General features: G+C 45.5%; 1 protein-coding gene across 2 annotated transcripts; it reads right to left on the bottom strand.

Moving 5' to 3' along the window:
- Nucleotides 1-1315: 1315 nt before the first annotated feature.
- On the bottom strand, nucleotides 1316-18683 carry STX17 (syntaxin 17). Of its 2 annotated transcripts, none has more exons than XM_070941939.1 (9): nucleotides 18624-18683; nucleotides 17244-17376; nucleotides 15039-15202; nucleotides 13539-13604; nucleotides 11782-11998; nucleotides 7024-7136; nucleotides 5846-5896; nucleotides 1828-1914; nucleotides 1316-1650 (listed from the first exon to the last, which is right to left on the bottom strand). In XM_070941939.1, exons 3-9 carry the CDS (start codon nucleotides 15159-15161, stop codon nucleotides 1408-1410), a joined length of 900 nt encoding a protein of 299 aa, XP_070798040.1. In that variant the 5' UTR covers nucleotides 15162-15202; nucleotides 17244-17376; nucleotides 18624-18683; the 3' UTR covers nucleotides 1316-1407. The 2 variants fall into 2 exon arrangements, with proteins under 2 accessions (XP_070798040.1, XP_070798041.1); XM_070941940.1 differs by having other exon boundaries at nucleotides 11782-11995.

The raw sequence follows: 18683 nt of genomic DNA, 5'->3' as shown, positions 1-18683 counted from the left end.
GAGTAACTCGTCTTGATATTCTAGATCAGTGTTTCTCAACCTTGGAAGCTTGAAGATGGGTGGACTTCAACTCCCAGCAGCGCTGCTGGCTGGGGGATTCTGGGAGTTGAAGTCCACCCATCTTCAAGCTTCCAAGGTTGAGAAACACTGCTCTAGACCAATTCAGACAAGTGCCTGTCCAATGAGTGGACTTCGACTCCCAGAATTCCCGAGCCAGTAAGGAATTCTGGGAGTTGAAGTCCACCCATCTTCAACTTCCAAAGTTGAGAAACACTGTTCTAGAGCAAGGGTGGGGAATGATGGGCCATTTATGACCTGCTGACTCAGGAATTCTGGGAGTCGAAGTCCACACGCCATAAAGGGCCCATCGTTCCCCACCTCTGTTCCAGAGCAATATTTCTCCCTTCTCAAGACATGTGGACTTCAACTCCCAGCGTTCTCCAATCAACTGGACAACTTTCAGATGAGCGGACTTCAACTCCCAGAATTCCTTACTGGCTCGGGAATTCTGGGAGTCGAAGTCCACATGCCATAAAGGGCCCATCGTTCCCCACCTCTGTTCCAGAGCAATATTTCTCCCTTCTCAAGACATGTGGACTTCAACTCCCAGCGTTCTCCAATCAACTGGACAACTTTCAGATGAGCGGACTTCAACTCCCAGAATTCCTTACTGGCTCGGGAATTCTGGGAGTCGAAGTCCACTCGTTGGAAAGTTACCACGGTTGAGAAACACCGTTCCAGACATCTGAGAAGCAACAAGCAAGAGAATTCCCCCCAAAACAGCCTCTTCTGACTTTTCCTGACCGTGGCACTTTAAAAAAAAAAACGAGAGGTAGAAGCCAACTTTCCAGTCTGGAAAAATTAAAATTTGCAAACCAACCCCCCCCCCCACAGCCCCCGAGGCGAGATCTCTCCGCACCTCTTCACCTGATCTCAGCGAGTCTCTTTCCGCCAGGAGCCCAAATCTGCTACCGCAAACCGATTCAGCCACCGTGAAGCCAGAAGCATTTAAAACCGACAGGTGTAAAACAAACAAAAAAACAAAAACAGAATTTGTGCGCTGGAGAAGAACAGAAGCACCCAGAGACTAAAAAAAGGCTACCTGGGCTTCCTTTCCGTTTTTAACCTGGGAAAAAGGCATTTGGTGAAGACCGTAACAGTCCCTGAAGGAGGAAGGAGAACAGGTGGAGACATTCCTTCGGTGCGCACCTTTCCTTGCTTGCAGGTGAGGTGTGCCAAAGCGTCCCAGGCTTGCCTTCCCCCCCTGGTGCGAGTCAGAAAGTTTTCCTGGGTGACTTTTGTCCCTTTTTCACATTCTCAACAGGAGACATTTCCAGCAGGAGAAGAAGACACCTGGTCCAGGCGGGCAGCCATGATACCAACCGGGACGGCTTGAGGGTCCCGCCCTCAGCTGCCCCCTTGGTCGCTCTGCTTGGGCAGATCCGGGCAGCTGGAAGAGGACAGTTCCTTGATCATCTTCTGCTTCTTCCTCTGAATGAGTTTCCCACCTGTGAAGCCCAGCACGCCACCGCCCAATGCGGCCGCCAGTCCGGCCACCTTAAAGCCAGCCAGGAGCCCGATTGGCCCCCCCACGATTCCCCCCAGGAGGGCGCCAGCCACTGGAAGGGCAGCCAACTTGTAGGTTGCAGCCTGGAAAAAAGAGAGGGACAAAGGGAGATGGTGGGGGGGTCATTGGAAGGGCAGGGGGGGTCTCCTTGGCATCATCAGATAACCCCACCCTCTCTGTAAGCAGGAAAAGCTGACTGGGGAGCATGGGTAATGGAGTCCTCCCGGCTTGCAAGCCGAGAGTAGCTGATTCAGACCCACCTTGGATAAACTTCGGGTCCCTTCTTCCACGTTCGCAACGGCAGTGCAGACATGCTCTTCGATCCGGTCGACCTTCTCCTGCTGAGCCTACGAGAAAAGCACGGATTCGTTTTTTTTAATTTACATATCATGCGAATGGGGTGAGGTGGAGGGTGGAGAGCAGAGCAGAACAGAGAAGAATAGAATAGAATAATAAAGAGAAGAGAGGAAAGAATAGAATAGAATAGAATAGAATAGAATAGAATAGAATAGAATAGAATAGAATAGAATAGAATAGAATAGAATAGAATAGAATAGAATAGAATAGAATAGAATAGAATAGAATAGAATATGACGGCCGGGGCCAGGGGGGCTTTTTATCAGGTTCGCCTGATACGCCAGTTGCGCCCCTTTCTGGATCGGGACTCCCTAGGCACGGTCACTCAGGCACTCGTCACTTCCCACCTGGACTACTGCAATGCTTTCTACATGGGGCTCCCCTTGGGGTGCACCCAGAGGCTCCAGCTGGTCCAGAATGCGGCCGCGTGGGGGATTATGGAAGCGACGGGGCACTCCCATGTGACACCTCTCCTGCGCGAGCTGCACTGGCTCCCGGTGGTCTTCCGGATGCGCTTCAAGGTGTTGGTGACCACCTTTAAAGCGCTCCATGGCTTAGGGCCAGGGTACTTACGAGACCGCCTTCTGCCGCCGATAGCCTCCCACCGGCCGGTACACTCGCAGAGAGAGGGCCTCCTCAGGGTGCTGTCCGCCAGACAGTGTCGGCTGGCGACCCTCAGGGGGAGAGCCTTCTCTGTGGCGGCGCCCGCCCTCTGGAACAACCTCCCCCTAGAGATACGCACGATACCAGACCTCCGGACTTTTCGTCGGGCCCTGAAAACTCATTTATTTCACCTAGCTGGGCTGGCTTGATCCCATCCGTTTCGGTTTTAATTTGAAATTGGTTTTAATTGGGTTGTTTTAAATTGTGGGCCAAAATTATTTAATTACCTTTTAAATTGTTTTTTAAATTTTGTATGCTCTGCTTTATCTCGGCTGTTCACCACCCTGAGTCCTGCTGGAGAAGGGCGGTATACAAATCAAATAAATAAATAATAGAATAGAATAGAATAGAATAGAATAGAATAGAATAGAATAGAATAGAATAGAATAGAATAGAATAGAATAGAGCTGAAAGGGATCTTGGAGGTCATCAAGTCCAACCCCCTGCTCAAGCAGGAGACCCTATACTTCTGAAGGCAACTTCTGTTCCATTGGTTGATTTTTCTCACTGTCATAAAATCTCTTATTTCTAGGTTGAATCTCTCCTTGATCAGGTAGTCTTCAACTTGCGACAATTGAGCCCAACATTTCTGTGGGTGGGTGAGTCATTTCTTAAGTGAGCTTTGCCCCATTTTACGACCTTCCTTGCCACCGCTGTTAAATGAATCACTGCAGTGCATAAGTTAGTAACCCGGTTGTTAAGTGAATCTGTCATCTCCATTGATTTTGCTTGTCAGAAGGTTGCAAAAGGGGATCACATGACCATGATAGATAGATAGATTAGATATATAGATATAATATAGATTAGATATCGATATGATATATAGAGACAGATATTACAAACTATTCTAAAAAGACGAGTTCCAGGTATATTAGTAAAGAAAGAAGCAGACATCCTGCGAGCTCCGGAACTTAAAATTTTAAAATAATTAAAATTTTATTTTACTAAACTTTCGTCAGCCATCTGCTGACATCGTCACAGTATTAAACTACCATTACAAAGATCTCTGCCTTTATATGCCATTAATCAATTTGGCCACTGGAACAGTAGGAATTAAGCCTCCATCATCCAGCATGACGACAGCAAAAACAACACAGCTAATTACAAGTGTGAGACGGCTGGAAGGGCCTATTACACGTGCAATGGCCAAATTGATTAATGGCATATAATGGTAGTTTAATATTCTGATGATGTTAGCAGATGGCTGACGAAAGCTTAGTAAAATAAAATTTTAATTATTTTAAAATTTTAAGTTCTGGAGCTTGCAGGATGTCTGCTTCTTTCTTTAGAGATAGATATAAATATTTATTTATTTATTTTATTATTCAAATTTCTATACCGCCCTTCTCCTTTCGGACTCAGGGCGGTGAACAGCCAAAATAAAACATTTATACATAAAGTGCAATTAAAAATAGATTTAAAATAATTAAATTTGGCCCATAGTTTAAAATTTATCAATTTAAAATCCATATCAAAATTTAAAACCAACCATAAAATCATAAAATCAAGAGAGACCGGCTAACTGAAAGAGATGAGTTTTTAGGGCCCGACGAAAAGTCCGGAGGTCGGAGATCACTCGTATCTCTGGGGGTAGATTGTTCCAAAGGGTAGGTGCCAGCACAGAGAAGGCTCTCCTCCTGGGGGTCGCCAGCCGGCATTGTCTGGCCGACAGCACCCTGAGGAGGCCCTCTCTGTGGGAGCGAACTGGCCGGTGGGAGGCTATTGGTGGCAGAAGGCGGTCCCGTAAGTACCCTGGCCTTAAGCCATGGAGCTCTTTAAAGGTGATCACCAACACCTTGAAGCGCACCCAGAAGTCCACTAGAAGCCAATGCAGCTCGCGCAGGAGAGGAGTCACATGGGAGCGCCCCGTCGCTCCCATAATCCCCCGCGCAGCCGCATTCTGCACCAGTTGGAGCCTCCGGGTGCACCCCAGGGGGAGCCCCATGTAGAGAGCATTACAATAGTCCAGACGAGAGGTGACGAGTGCTTGAGTGAGCGTAGGGAGTCCCGATCCAGAAAAGGGCGCAACTGGCGTATCAGGCGAACCTGATAAAAAGCCCCCCTGGCCACGGCCGTCATATGCCCTTCTAAAGACAGCCTTTATATATCATAGAGATGGTAGGTACGTAGGTAGATAGATAAGAGATATAGATTAGATTATATAGATATTATATAGATATAGATATATACCGGTAGATATATATAGATACATAGATTATATATAATTATATAGATATATATGGATATATAGATATAGATATATTGATATATAAATATATTCAGGAGCCTGGATAGCTCAGCAGACTAATGCATTGTAATTTAACTCCAGCTGTCTGCAATTAGTAAGTTCGAATCTCGCCAGGCTCAAGGTTGACTCAGCCTTCCACCCTTTCTAAGGTAGGTAAAATGAGGACCCGGTTTGTGGGGGCAATAAGCTGACTTTGTAAAATATACAAAAGGATGAAGGCTATTGCTTAACGCATTGTAAGCCGCCCTGAGTCTCCGGAGAAGGGCGGCATATAAATCAAATTAAATAGATGATAGATAGATAGATAGATAGATAGATAGATAGATAGATAGATAGATAGATAGATAGATGATAGATAGATACAGATAGATAGATTAGATATACAGATTAGCTATAGATATGATATAGATATATATAGATGAAGGAGTCAGTTGCCAAGCATCTTAATTTTGATCACATGATCCCGGGGATGCTGCAACCGTCGTAAATGTGAAAAATGCTCCCAAATGCCTTTTTGCAATAACTTCGAACGGTCACTAAATGAATGGTTGTAAAGTTGAGAACCAGCTGTACTTTGGGCCTGCACTGTATCTTCAAAAGTTACTTCCCAGCTTCCTTCTCACAGCTGCACATTCATTCTGTGCTGCGGAGAAAGAGGCCCCGCTAATTTTAAGAGCCGACCTATTTGCAAATGGGTGCTTACTCTATTCAAGTTATGGTTCCCCCCCCCTTTTTTTCAATTCAGAATCAGTTGCAGTCAGAAATGGAAGCGTTAAAATAGACCCCAGCTAGCAAAATTCCTCCTGGACGATTGTTTGGGAACTGCAAATAGGTCTATATTTTTTCCCCTGAATTATCATGGCAGAGAATTCCAAAGCTTTTTTCCCCTGAATTATCATGGCAGAGAATTCCAAAGTTTTTGGGGTAGAAAACCAATAAGATTCTGGTTCTCTTTTGTTAGAATCCAGAGGGGGAGGAAAAAAGAGAAAAAAAAACTTTGCTCTACTTACATTAACAAGCAGGGAAAACTCGGTCACCAGAGTGCTGAGTTCAATCAGATCCTAAAGAAAAAGTCAAAACGTTACTTAGTTTATTCATTTTTTTTGTTTAAAATTGTTACTAGTTTATCAAAATATAATACAAAGACAAAAGATTAAAAAATGAGAAAAAAGGGGAGAAGGATCTCTTTTTAGAATAAGGTCGTAACATACCACTTCAACTTTTTACTTTTACGTAATAATATATACTAGCCATTTCTATAACAACAAACCTATCTCATCGGCAAAACCAAAATTTCATTTTTTTTCCCGTCTCAAGCACAAAGTCCAGAAACGGTTTCCAAATAGAAACAAAAGTAATTGTGGTTTTTTTCCCCTTTAATCAATTTATCTATATTTGCTAACTCCATCAATTTTTGCAGCCGTTCATCCATAGTGGAAATCAAAATGTCCATTTTTGTGCATAAAATAATCTTGCTGTCGTCAACATATATAACATCAAAGTTCCAATTTTTTCCCCAAGTTCTTTGTCCGTTAGGCCTAAAAGAAATTTCTCTGGTTTTATCTTTATATTCACTTTAAGAATCTTCTCTATTACAATGTGAATCCAATATTTCTTTGCTTTGTCCCATGTCTACCATAAATGATAAACGGTCCCATCTTTACATTTGCATTTCCAACATTCACTTGAAACACCTTTATGCATCCTTGACAATTTATCCGATGTTAAATACCAACTGTACATCACCTCATAAAAGTTTTCTTTTGTATTATAATTTAGTTTAAATTTTAGACCTTTCATCCGCCAAAACTTTACTTGTTCTAATAGACATTTTAACAGGAACATCGTGTTTGAAAAGAAAATGTCAGGGTAAAGATTTAAGAGCTGACCAGCTGCTACAATGATGTAATGCTGAGAATTAGTCAGCAAGGTTTTTGGGCTAATATCACTTTAAGAGCCTGTAATAAGAAGAGGCCCTGTTGAGGCGTATCTCTCTCTCCGTGTGCGCTTCTGTGCTGTAATTACTGTTTGTTTGAGGCCTGACTAAACTACGTGTATGTATATATTCTTTGTAGATAAACCACTATTTAAATACAAACTTCTGTTTGCTGTATTTGTTCCTGGGTTGTCTCACACAGTCACACTGTGCACACTCTGACAGAAAATAATGATGGGATTTGCAACTTACCTCTTCTAACACTTCCCAGGATTCTGCAGCATTTTGATCCTGGGGGATTTCAGGTAACGGAGCAAAAATCTGGGTGAGGGAATTTTCTCCACCTTCGGCATTAGAGAATGTTTCTGAAGGAAAACAACGCACAGTCACTGTGTGCCCTTATCAACACTGAAAAGCAGGAAATAAATATTATGCACAGGCAGAACCATTACACAATGACAGCTGTGGCAACGGACTTTATGAAGCATCCTGCCCCGAGGAATAAAAGAAAAATTACAACAGCAGATACAAGGATACAGGTAAACTTACGATCGCAATTGAGCCCAAAATTTCTATCGTTAAGTGAGACATTTATTTGTACAGTGAGTTTTGCTCCGTTTTAATGACCTTTCTTGCCATGGTCGTTGAGTGAATCACTGCGGTTGTTAAGTTAGTCACTCAGTTAGGTGAATCTGACTTCCCCACTAATTTTTTTTATTTATTTATTTATATGCCGCCCTTCTCTGGAGACTCAGGGCGGCTTACAATGCGTTAAGCAATAGCCTTCATACTTTTGTATATTTATACAAAGTCAGCTTATTGCCCCCACAAACCGGGTCCTCATTTTACCTACCTTAGAAAGGATGGAAGGCTGAGTCAACCTTGAGACTGGTGAGATTCGAACTCGCAGTAATTGCAGGCAGCTGGAAGCTAAATACTACCTTTAACAGTAGCATTAATCTGCTGCGCCACTCAGCCTCCAAAATTCCTGATGAATTTTGTTCATCAGGAGGTCACAAAAGGGATCACATGACTCCGGTCAACCGTCATAAATATGAGTCATCTGAATTTTGATGACATGATCGCAGGGATGCTACAACAGTTGTAAGTGTCAAAAAGAGTTGTAAGTCCCTTTTTTCAGTGCTGTTGTAACTTCAAACTGCCACTAAATGAAAGGTTGTAAATCAAGGACTGCCTGCATACGGATTTATGGCCTTCCCCAGTGTACAAATGCCCACGGAATTCTTCCATCAACCTTCCACATCTGGCCATCTCCAGAAACATCTGGGCTCTAGAGCCCAGGTGATCTAGAAGCCACGGGTGGGGCCAGCATGAACATTTTCAAATGCAGCCTATCTGAATGGTAACCAAATCTGAATGGCAAATTATTATGCTAAGCGCCTGCTTCTTGAAGCGATGCTCAGAAATATAAATTAATGGCACAGTCGCTCTCTCTCACAGGGTTGTTGTTGTGGGGAAAATAGCAGCAGGGAAGGGGATTAGGTATGTTGGCTGCCTTGAGTTACATATATATACATATACATATTTTATGACTTTAAAAAGACCAGAACTATTGTCAAAACTGAACACTTTAATAACAGAATAATCAGAGAAGCCATCGAGATAGAAAAACGCCCACACAGCATGAATAAACGAGACGATACCTCCCGCCTATCATCCATTTGGAAACCCGCCCTTATTGACAAACGAGTCCCTAACATAAAGAATGACACCAGACCCACACTCACGAAAACCACACAGGATGTCACCACCACACATCCATGCAAAAAGCAAACCCACACCGATGAGGCACGACCACAAACCAAAAGCCAGACCACAGCTGCATCATTAGCCACTTTAAACCCCTCCAATCCATACATGAAGCAAACTGACACCCACCATGAAGAGGTGGCACGACCACGAACGTGAAGCCAAACAACAGCAACACAACTCACCAGCTCAAATCCCCCTGCAACTCAGACTAACCCGAGCACAACCAAGCCCCCACCCAAACACAACACCCCCCAGCCAATCAGAGTACAGCCAACCCCACATCCAATCAGAGCACAGCCAAGCCCCCAACCAATCAGAACACCCCCCAGCCAATCAGAGTACAGCCAACCCCACATCCAATCAGAGCACAGCCAAGCCCCCAACCAATCAGAACACACCTCCACCCAATCAGAACACAGCCAAGCTCCCACCCAATCAGTTCACACCCCCACTGGCAGTTAAAAGGAAGAAACAGCTGCGATCACACACATTGCTCCTAGAAGCACGAAGCCAAAAACACCAGCCTGAAGATGACGAATGAGACTTCGTCGAAACGTCGCCAAGACACTTCCAATTTTACGCAGGAGAAAACCCGAATAACCAAAGACCTACATATATACATATATATATATATATAATATACTTATTCTATAATACTTATAGAATTCTATATAAGTATCAGAGAACTAGAAACCCGTGTCTACTGCAAACCCATTGTTGTGGCCTGTCAGACCCCGGCCCTTCCAGCAACCGAATCAGAGGAGGAGGAGGAGGAGGCATGAGAGTTAGGGTCAGCATCAAGGCAACCCGAGCTCCGAGGGGGAAGAGGGAGAACTGGGAGAGAGAGAGACAGAGAGACAGAGAGACACAGAGACACAGAGAGAGAGACAGAGCTGTAGCCTGGGCCGTCCGTCAGCCGTCAGATGGAGAGTCAACAGTCCCAAGGTCTGGAGGTGGCTGATGAGGAGGAGGAGGAGGAACAGCTGGGTCCAGTGCCTGATGTGTGGATGTGCAGAAGGCAGAGGAGAGGAGACCAGTGGAAATCTATGGGCCGGTCCTTGGGACGGAAGAGCCACCACTGCTAGCGATGCCCCACCCTAGCTCTGGGGATAAAACGCAGGGGGCGGAGGCGAATAGATGTAGCAGACAACTATTCATCTCCCGGACAGACGGACTGGTTAGCCTGAGGTGAAAGAGAAAGATTTTGCCGGGGCTGCTGGTGCTCCTAATGAAGGAATCATTGCTTCAACTACAGAGGGCTTGTCGTGTTTGGGGAGCTGCGTCAGAACACCCATGCACACCGACCACATCCTCAGCTTTGCAAGGAACCATCCCACCCGCACACAATAGTTGTGTCCGGACCCTGTACAGAAGGGCCAGGACACACTGCAGCACCACAACACTAAGAAAAGCGGAAGAGAAATGGCTGCTCAGCGTCTTTCTCCGTAACTATCCAAAAAAAACCTTCATATTCTGACACACAGCACCCGAACCACAACATACTACACAGCCAACCACCACGCAAAAATGAATCCTACAGTACACAAAAGGGATGTCGGAAATGACAGCCAGAATCCTCCAACCTTTAGGAATTGCCCAAAACAGACCCACTGAACCTACAACCAGCCTACGAACCCCTCGGAATCCATCCAGCCAACCAGAGACAAACCGACTCTCCACCAACCCAGGCAAGCCCTCCACCCCCACCCATCAGCAGTTCACTGTTGTGGCCCAGGTCCATGTAGTTAATATTAAATGCAAAACAGTTCCAAAAAACAAGCAGGTTTTATTAAAACAGCTGAGAATTAACTCGTTCTCAGCGTATTCCAAGTGAAATGAAAGCAAAGTCCTCAAAACACCAGTCTTCAGTTTATCTCTGACCTTGGGATAATTAGGCAAACTGCCAAAGGCTTCTCTTGGCAAAAGTTCAGAAGCAGAAGACGCCGATAAGAAATGAATACAGTGAAACAAGAACTAATTCTCTCAACATTGTTTTCCGGCCAAGAGGCCAAGAGCCATTGCTGGTCTTTTAATCCTTATGGGAGGGGCCAATCATCTCTTGGCCTTACTCCCGAGTCGTCCTCTCTGCTTTATCTGCTCCTGCCTTCTGGCAGCTCTTCTCATGCGTGCACTAGGAACAGGCTCCTCCTGTTCCTCTGCCTCTCTTCTGGTCAGCCTCTGGAGGCTCCGGAGTCTGCGCATTGCTCCCAGATGGCCCTGGCCCCATCTCTGCCTCTGACGCAGAGCCCTCATCCGGACCTTCCCCACCCTCCAGGACGGGCCCCCGTTCTTCCTCAGCCTCATCGCTGCCCACCTCTGCTGCCAGCTCCACAGGCTGCTGGCAAACCACAAGATTCACCTCCCAACGGCCCTCACCTGATATAACCTCATCACAAGAGCCATCACAAGGCCCTCCCTTGACACACCCACACCTGAAGTCCTTACAAACAGAAGAACGCCACTGAGCTCCCTTAAACTCCGCTGAAGATGTTACCTGGCCAAGTAACAAAATATTCGGAAACCAACCCACAAGCTCGGAGAATGAACCTCCACCCTCATCCCTTCATCCTTCCATTCCCCCACCATCCGGTCAGAGCCGAAGAAGCTTCTTGGATGAGAAGCGAAACTCGGTCTCAGTGACATGAAACGAGTCTGTACAGAAAATAAACAAGATGAACAAAAAAACCTAAACAAAATGAGGATATTGAAAAGACTTTTTCATAATGCATGTCAAAATTGGGAAAGAGAAAAGAACTGATCACTCAGACCAAGGAATAAACTGGTTGCTACCTGCATGCTGTAATTGAATTTTTTTAAAAAATACAGGTAGCCCTCAACCTACGACCACAATTGAGGGTCTCCTGCCTGAGCAGGGGGCTGGACTAGAAGACCTCCAAGGTCCCTTCCAGTTCGATTCTGATTCTGATCTTCAAAGAAAAAACCAGAAAGTCCAATTGCCTCTTGGAAAAAGCATCTTTGGGACTCTCATCCTACACCTGAGCTACGGATATTCCCTACTATTGCAATGAATTCTATTTATTATAAATAAAAATAGTAATGCTGGCTGGGGAATTCTGGGAGTTTAAGTCAATGCACCTTAAAGTAGCTGAAGTTGGAAAACCCTGAAATATAGATAACCCACAATTTACAACCACAATTGAGCTCAAAATTCCTGACAGTTGTTAAATAATAATAAAGCCAGGATAAAAAAAAATTAAATGCTTAAATAAACAGTACCAGTTCCGACAGTGGTGGACCGAGTCAAAGCAGCCTCCTGCTCTCTGAACTGCCTTTTCAGCACTTCGGCCGACTCCGAATGCAGCTGCAAAAATTCTTTGATGGCCAACGAAGCCTCTTCTTTCACGGGGTCAATCATTCTCTGCAGGGTCAGAATATCTTCCTTCCGGACTCGGGCGCAAAGGTTCTCCATCTCTCGGATATTTGCTCGCAGCTGCTGTAATATTTTGGGAAAAAAGTCATCCGTTTTACCTCGGTTAGGCATCAAGCTAGACACCAAAGAAATAGAATTTTATTTATTATACATAATAGTAGTAACACTGGGAGGCGGTGGCTCAGTGACTAAGAGGCTGAGCTTGTCGATAGAAAGGTCGGCAGTTCAGCGGTTCGAAGCCGCATATCGGGGTGAGCTCCCGTTACTTGTCCCAGCTTCTGCCAACCTAGCAGTTCGGAAGCACGTAAAAAATGCAAGTAGAAAAATAGGGACCCCCTTTGGTGGGAAGGTAACAGTGTTCCGTGCACCTTTGGCGTTGAGTCATGCCGGCCACATGACCACGGAGACGTCTTTGGACAGCGCTGGCTCTTCGGCTTTGAAACGGAGATGAGCACCGCCTCCTAGAGTCCGGAACGACTAGCACATATGTGCGAGGGGAACCTTTACCTTTACCTTTAGTAATGCTGGCTGGGATATTCTGGGAGTTGAAATCTATTCATCTTAAAGTAGTCACTTCAAGTTGAAAAAACCTGACATCCAGGCAAAATTGCTGAGTTGTTAAAGCAGGATTTGCTCCGTTTTTCAACCTTTCTTGCCACAGTCATTAAGCGAATCACTGCCGTTAACATGGTTGTTAAATGAACCTGGCTTCCCCACTGACTTGGTTGATCAGAAGTTCGCCAAAGGTCGGAGATCAGGTGGCCCTGGGACACAGCAACGGTCCTAAGTATGAGCTAGTTGCCAAGGATCTGGATTTTGATCATGTGAACATGGGGATCCTGGACCGAGGTTGTTAAGTGTGAAAAACAATCATACATCAGTTTGTTCAGTGCTATTGTAATTTCAAACAGTCACCAAACAAAGGTTCTTTTTTTTCCTAAGGGGAAAAAAATGGACTTTCTGTTTTTTCTTGGAAGAGGTTTCGCTTCTCATCCAAGAAGCTTCTTCAGCTCTGGAGAATCTCATTATCTTACAGAGCTGAAGAAGCTTCCTGGATGAGAAGTGAAACCTCTTCCAAGAAAAAACAGAAAGTCCAGTTGCCTCATGAAAAAAGCACCTTTGGGACAACCAGGACCTGGAAGACGGAGAATCTCCATAGACAAGTCACCAAACAAATGATCATAAATCCAGAACTATCTATCATGCTGGCTGGGGAATGCTGGGAGTTGAAGTCCATATGTCTCAAAGTGGCTAAAGTTGGAAAATCTTAAAATATACGAAAAGGGCCCAAAAGAACGGCTCTTGGGCCCAGATGAAGGAATCACAAACTCGGCTATCCCCCACCCCCCCAAGCTCAGCCATTTTTAAGAAGTGTGGACTTCAATTCCCAAGAATTCCCCAGCCAGGCCCAACATCTGAGATTGCGTAAAGATTCGGGACTGAGGCAGTTTATATGTCTTTTAAATAAATCGACCCAACCAATAAAATGAGGCCACATTACCACAGCTGTGCTTTCCCCAGAAATGATCTACCAAGGGTTCATTTTCCCAAAAAAAGCTATTCTGTCTTCTCCCGCGGACGTCTACAGCTGCCATCTCCTTACCTGAACAGTACGGCCGGCATTGATATGCTCTTCGTGCAGTTTGTCCCACAGCCTGCATCTCTGGTACTAAAGACAACAGGGAGGAAAGAACATCAAAAAAACATGGCATCTCCATCAGCACCGAGTCAAACCATCCAAGGATTATTATTTTTTTTTTGCCTCTTTTCTTGGGAAAGTGGGATACTCTCAAGAAATTACATCCGAGACATTTCTCCGTTGGCGGGAGCGTGAATTTCTGAATTTGAACAAGCAGCAGTTTCTGGAAGTATGATAAAAGCATAAAGTTTATGCTGAAAATTAATTCATCAAAATAAATTCCCTGACAGTTAGAACAATGAATCAGTGGAACGACTTGCCTCCAGAAGTTGTGAATGCTCCAACACTGGAAGTTTTTAAGAAGAGATTGGACAACCGTTTGTCTGGAATGATATATGGCTTCCTGCTCTAGCAAGGGGTTGGACTAGACAACCTCCAAGGTCCCTTCGAACTGTACTCTACTCTATTCTGTCCTGTTCCATATCCGACCTATCCTATTCTATCCTATTCCATATTTTCTTTTCTTTTCTATTCTTCTGCATTCTATTATTTCTACTTCTACTTCTTTCTACTTCTACTCCTACTCCTACTCTACTCTACTCTACATTCAGCCAATTTGCTTTTCAATGAAGCAGATAGCAAAGGGACATTTTTCAACACAGATGTAAATTTATTTATTTCTTTAATCACATTTGTATAGCTGCCCATCTCAGTCACTCTGGATGGCCTACACAGTAATAACCAAGAATGTATAAAAACCGTTAAAACAACCAATTTAAGTTAAAATATTTTTTAAAAATGGCAGGAAGGGATATAAACATAGGACATTCCATTAAACTGTCATACAACTAGCCAACAGGCCCCGCTCTACTTAAGAGGTCCCCAAACTAGTTGACATGTCATTATTTAAGGACCCCCCCCCACAAAAGCCTCACTTCGAGGGAAGCAATGTTCCACAGGGCAAGGGCCCCAATACAGGTAGTCCTCGACTTACAACCAAAATAAGAGTCCCAAATTTCCATACCTAAACAAGGCATTCTAAGTGAGTCTTGCCCCATTTTACGACCTTTCTTGCCATGGTGGTTAAGTGAATCACTGCAGCGGTCGTTAAAGTGAATCCAACTGTGCTGGTCAGGAGGTCGCAAAAGGGGGCCAATTTGACCCCGGACACTGCAACCGTCATAAGTACGAGTCAATTGCCAAGCGTCCAAATTTTGACCATGTGACCATGGGGATGCTGCAATGGTCGTAATTGTGAAAAGTGGTCGTAAGTCCATTTTTTTCAATGCCATTGTAACTTCAGTCACTAAACAAATGGTTGTAAGTTGAGAACTACCTGTACGAGACTGTTCCTCTTAGGTCCTGCCTGACCACATTCCCCATCTTATGGGACCCAAAGTGTGCACTTCCTGCCATTAACCTCCTTAAGGTTCATATTTTTTTTAAAAAAAGAAAATAATTAACCTTCTCAATATTGATCTGATGTTTCCTTAACCGCTCCAGATCTGTGGGAATGGCAACTTTAATAAACTTTTGGATGGCTGGCTCGAGGCGACGCAAATTAACTTTTTCTTCCTCTTTAGACATCTTTGGCGGTTTAACCCAGCGCGGAGTAGAGCTCCGGTTACCTAGGCACAATTCGAAAGATTATTTAAATGCGGCACGAAATCACAGAATCGCAGAATCGCTAAGCACCTCAGAGGTCATCTAGTCCAACCCCAATTGGTGTAGCAGGACCTGTTAAAGCATTTTAGAGACTGAGAGTCTATGGAGATTCTCAAGCCATCCAGGTCATGGTTGTTGTTAGAAAATGACTTGACCTAACTTGTTGGGTTGGCAATATATAAACCATCATTATAGCTTTAAGACTGCTGTATTGCATCACACTGCGTCCTGATTGGTTAGCTCTGTAGCCAATGTCCTTAAGAAGGAGCTAGAAACATGGTTTGTTTCTCTTTGCTGATATCTTTGCTGTTTGCTGTGTGCTCTTTACTGCTCTTTGCTGTGTTTGCTACTGTTTGCAAATATAGAAGAACTGTTAATGTGTATGACTACAATGACTGGTAAGAAGACTTTGTTATTCGATTATCCCTGGACTATTGTTTTGCTATCTACTGCTTTATCTGTGTATGATCTGGACTGTTTATTGGACTGTGCCTTATTACTATTTCCTGAAAGTAAACACAACTCAGTGTATCTCTGTGTTGGCTGTGCTATTTAGTAACTACTCTCAATCACTTTTCATGTGCACACCCTTGCTACTCAAGGGTTGCTCTGCGAATTCCTTAGGTGCTTATTCAAGAGGCAACTGGGCTTGTTTTTTTCTTTTGAAGACATTTCACTCCTCATCCAAGAAGCTTCTTCAGCTCTGACTGGATGGTTTAGACAGAGAGCTATATAGCGTCAGTTGGAGTTGGGGGGGGGGTGAGGTGGGGGGGTTATCGATCTATTCTCCAAAGCCCCTGAGGGCAGAACAAGCAGCAACGGATGGAATCGAGGAGGGGAGCAACCTAGAAATAAGGAGAAACTTCCTGACGGTGACCCAAAGCTGCTGTTCGAAAAACAAGTGGACTTTTTTTTTTTTTCCTTGAAAAAGATTTGTTTCCCATCCAAGAAATTTCTTCACTTCTTTGTGAACTGAAGAAGCTTCTGGGATGAGAAGTGAAACGTCTTCAAGGGAAAAAAAAGTCCAGCTGCCTTTTGGGACAACCATGACCGGGATGACTGAGAATCTCCGCAGACATTCTTGACTGTGAGAACAAGTAACCAATGAAGCAGCTCGCCTCCAGAAATTGTCAATGCTCCATCTCTGGAGGTCTTCAAGAGAAGACTGGACAGCCGTTTGTCTGAAATGGTACAGGGTCTCCTGCTTGAGCAGGGGGTTGGACTAGAAGACCTCGAAGGCCCCTTCCAACTCTGTTATTTGGTTGCTCTTATTTATTTATTTTATTTATTCAATTTGTATACCGCCCTTCTCCTAGTGGACTCAGGGCGGTGCACAGCCAGAACTAAAACAAATACCAATACAAAGTTTAAAATTATTAAAAGAATTATATAACTGTGGCCCAAAAATTTAAAACATTGAAAACTAAAACCCATTTGACAATTTAAAAAGCTAAAAAAGACTTTAAAAAAAAAGGGGGGGGGGATTTCACGCCAGCCCTGCTTGATGGAAAAGAAAAGTTTTCAGGGCACGGCGAAAGACCCGGAGATCCGATATCCTTCGTATCTCCGGGGGCAAATCGTTCCAGAGGGCAGGAGCTGCCACAGAGAAGGCCCTCCCCCTGGGGGTCGCCAGCCGACATTGCCTGGCTGACGGCACCCTGAGGAGTCCCTCTCTGTGGGAGCGTACTGGACGGTGGGAAGCTATCGGCGGCAGAAGGCGGTCCCGCAAATACCCAGGTCCCATGCCATGGAGCGCTTTAAAGGTGGCTCTGTTCTGAGTCCTCCGGTGAAGGGAAGTTTTGCGAGCTATCTATTCCACTGGTCCTTCAGGAAATTCCTCCTCACATCTACCTACTGCCCCATCATTTCAGGTCCTTGTTTCTGGTCTTTCCCCCCCAGAGGAGCACAGAACTAGCCCGCTCTCTCCTCCCCTCGACAACCATTTGGATATCCAAAAACTGCCACCGTTTCTCTCCCCAAACTTCTCTTCTGCAGCTAACATACCCAGGTCTTTTCACTCTTCTTCAAAGGACCTGTTTCCAGGCCCTTTGGCGCTCCTGGTGACTTTCCCTGAACTCACTCCAGGTTGTTAGCGGCTGGCTTTCAGCCCTGCAGAGTCCGGTATTCCGAGCGAAACCTGGCCAAAAGAGAGCAGAATGGGACCATTATTCCATAGATCTGGACTCCCTATTCCTCTTCACAGATCTCTAAATAGCTTTTAGAAGCTCCACTGAATGGTAGGCTCGCTAGAGCGGGTTCAAACTCTTCTCCAGATTTTCATGGGCATTTTTGACCACAAGAAAAAAAGAAGCAATGGAAGAGAATTATTTGTAGCTCAGGGTTGAACTGGGGGTGGGGGGTGTGTGGGGGGGTCCTGTCCTAGGTGCTCTCTGAGCTTGTTTGGTTTCTTTAAACCCAAGTAGGCAACATTGTCAGTGCTAGAAGGGAGGGGGCATTGCGGAGTGTAGGAAGAGAAGAGGAGGAGGAAGAGGAGAACTGTGAGATGCTTGGTGCTTTCTGAGGTTGGTGGTTTTCTTGCAGGTGTTTCAGGACCCAACTAGATGACATCATCAGTGTTAGAAGGGAGGGATGCAGGGAGGAGGAGGAGAAGGAAGCAAGAGGGAGGGGGAGAAGAAAGAGGGGGAGGGAGGAGGGGGATTGTGGGCTCCTTGGTGTTCTCTGAGGTTGGTTCTTTTCTTCCAGGTGTTTCAGGAGCCAACTAGGTGACATCATCAGTGCTAGAAGGGAGGGGAGTGTGCAGAGAGGAGGGGGAGGTGAAGGAAGCAAGAGGGAGGGGGAGGAGGGGAGAGGGGGGGATTGTGGGGGTCCTTGGTGTTCTCTGAGGTTGGTTCTTTTCTTCCAGATGTTTAGCAAAGCTAACAGCATATTGAATGGATTCTCTGGCTGGATGTGAACTGGACTGCAGGTTTTATTCCATTTTTAATTGTGGTTTTTAAGGACAGTTGTGTTGTCCCTGGTTCTGCTGGTTGGGAGCTGCCAGAGTAACTGGGGGTGGGGGGGTGAATAAATGAAGCGGAGAAAGCCAATAAAGCCAGAGGGCAGGCAGAGGGAAGGAGGCTGCAGCGCCCACCGCCTCTTTCTTTCTTTCTTTCTTTCTTTCTGCCTGCCTGCCAGGCTCCACCCTGGGATCTCCTGGTGGTCCCCACTCCCAGCCAAGGGGAATCAGGTAAGGGGGGAGGGGAGGGGAGGGGAGGGGGGGGCTCCCCCGTCCCTCAGCACCCCCCACCCCCCCCCCCCGTCTTCGCCTCTATGGGGTGGACTACATAACCCTCCCCCAAGCCCCCTCCCTGGCTGAGGGTGATGGGAGTTGTAGTCCCACACCCCGTGGGTGAGGTGAATCTCCCCTTCCCTCGCCAGGCTCACCTCTCCGCCGCCTCCTTCCCTCGCCAGCCCGTCTCCTCCGGAGGCCCCACTGGGTCTGCG

This window comes from Pituophis catenifer, unplaced genomic scaffold (assembly GCF_029215685.1).
Source record: "Pituophis catenifer annectens isolate HBS135680 unplaced genomic scaffold, rPitCat1.0.hap2 SCAF_3, whole genome shotgun sequence".
Classification (NCBI taxonomy): Eukaryota; Metazoa; Chordata; class Lepidosauria; order Squamata; family Colubridae; genus Pituophis; species Pituophis catenifer.
The sequence above is the reverse complement of the archived record's forward strand: the minus strand, read 5'-3'. Positions and strand labels throughout refer to the sequence as shown.

Bases quoted from the DNA above. Each gene is read 5' to 3' on its own strand.
- STX17 (XM_070941939.1), bottom strand. From the start codon at position 15,161: ATGTCTAAAGAGGAAGAAAAAGTTAATTTGCGTCGCCTCGAGCCAGCC. The intron at 11,999-13,538 runs GTAAGGAGATGG...AAAATATTACAG, and splicing joins ATGCCGGCCGTACTGTTCAG to CAGCTGCGAGCAAATATCCG. The intron at 1,915-5,845 runs GTAAGTAGAGCA...CTTTTCTCGTAG, and splicing joins AGTTTTCCCTGCTTGTTAAT to GCTCAGCAGGAGAAGGTCGA.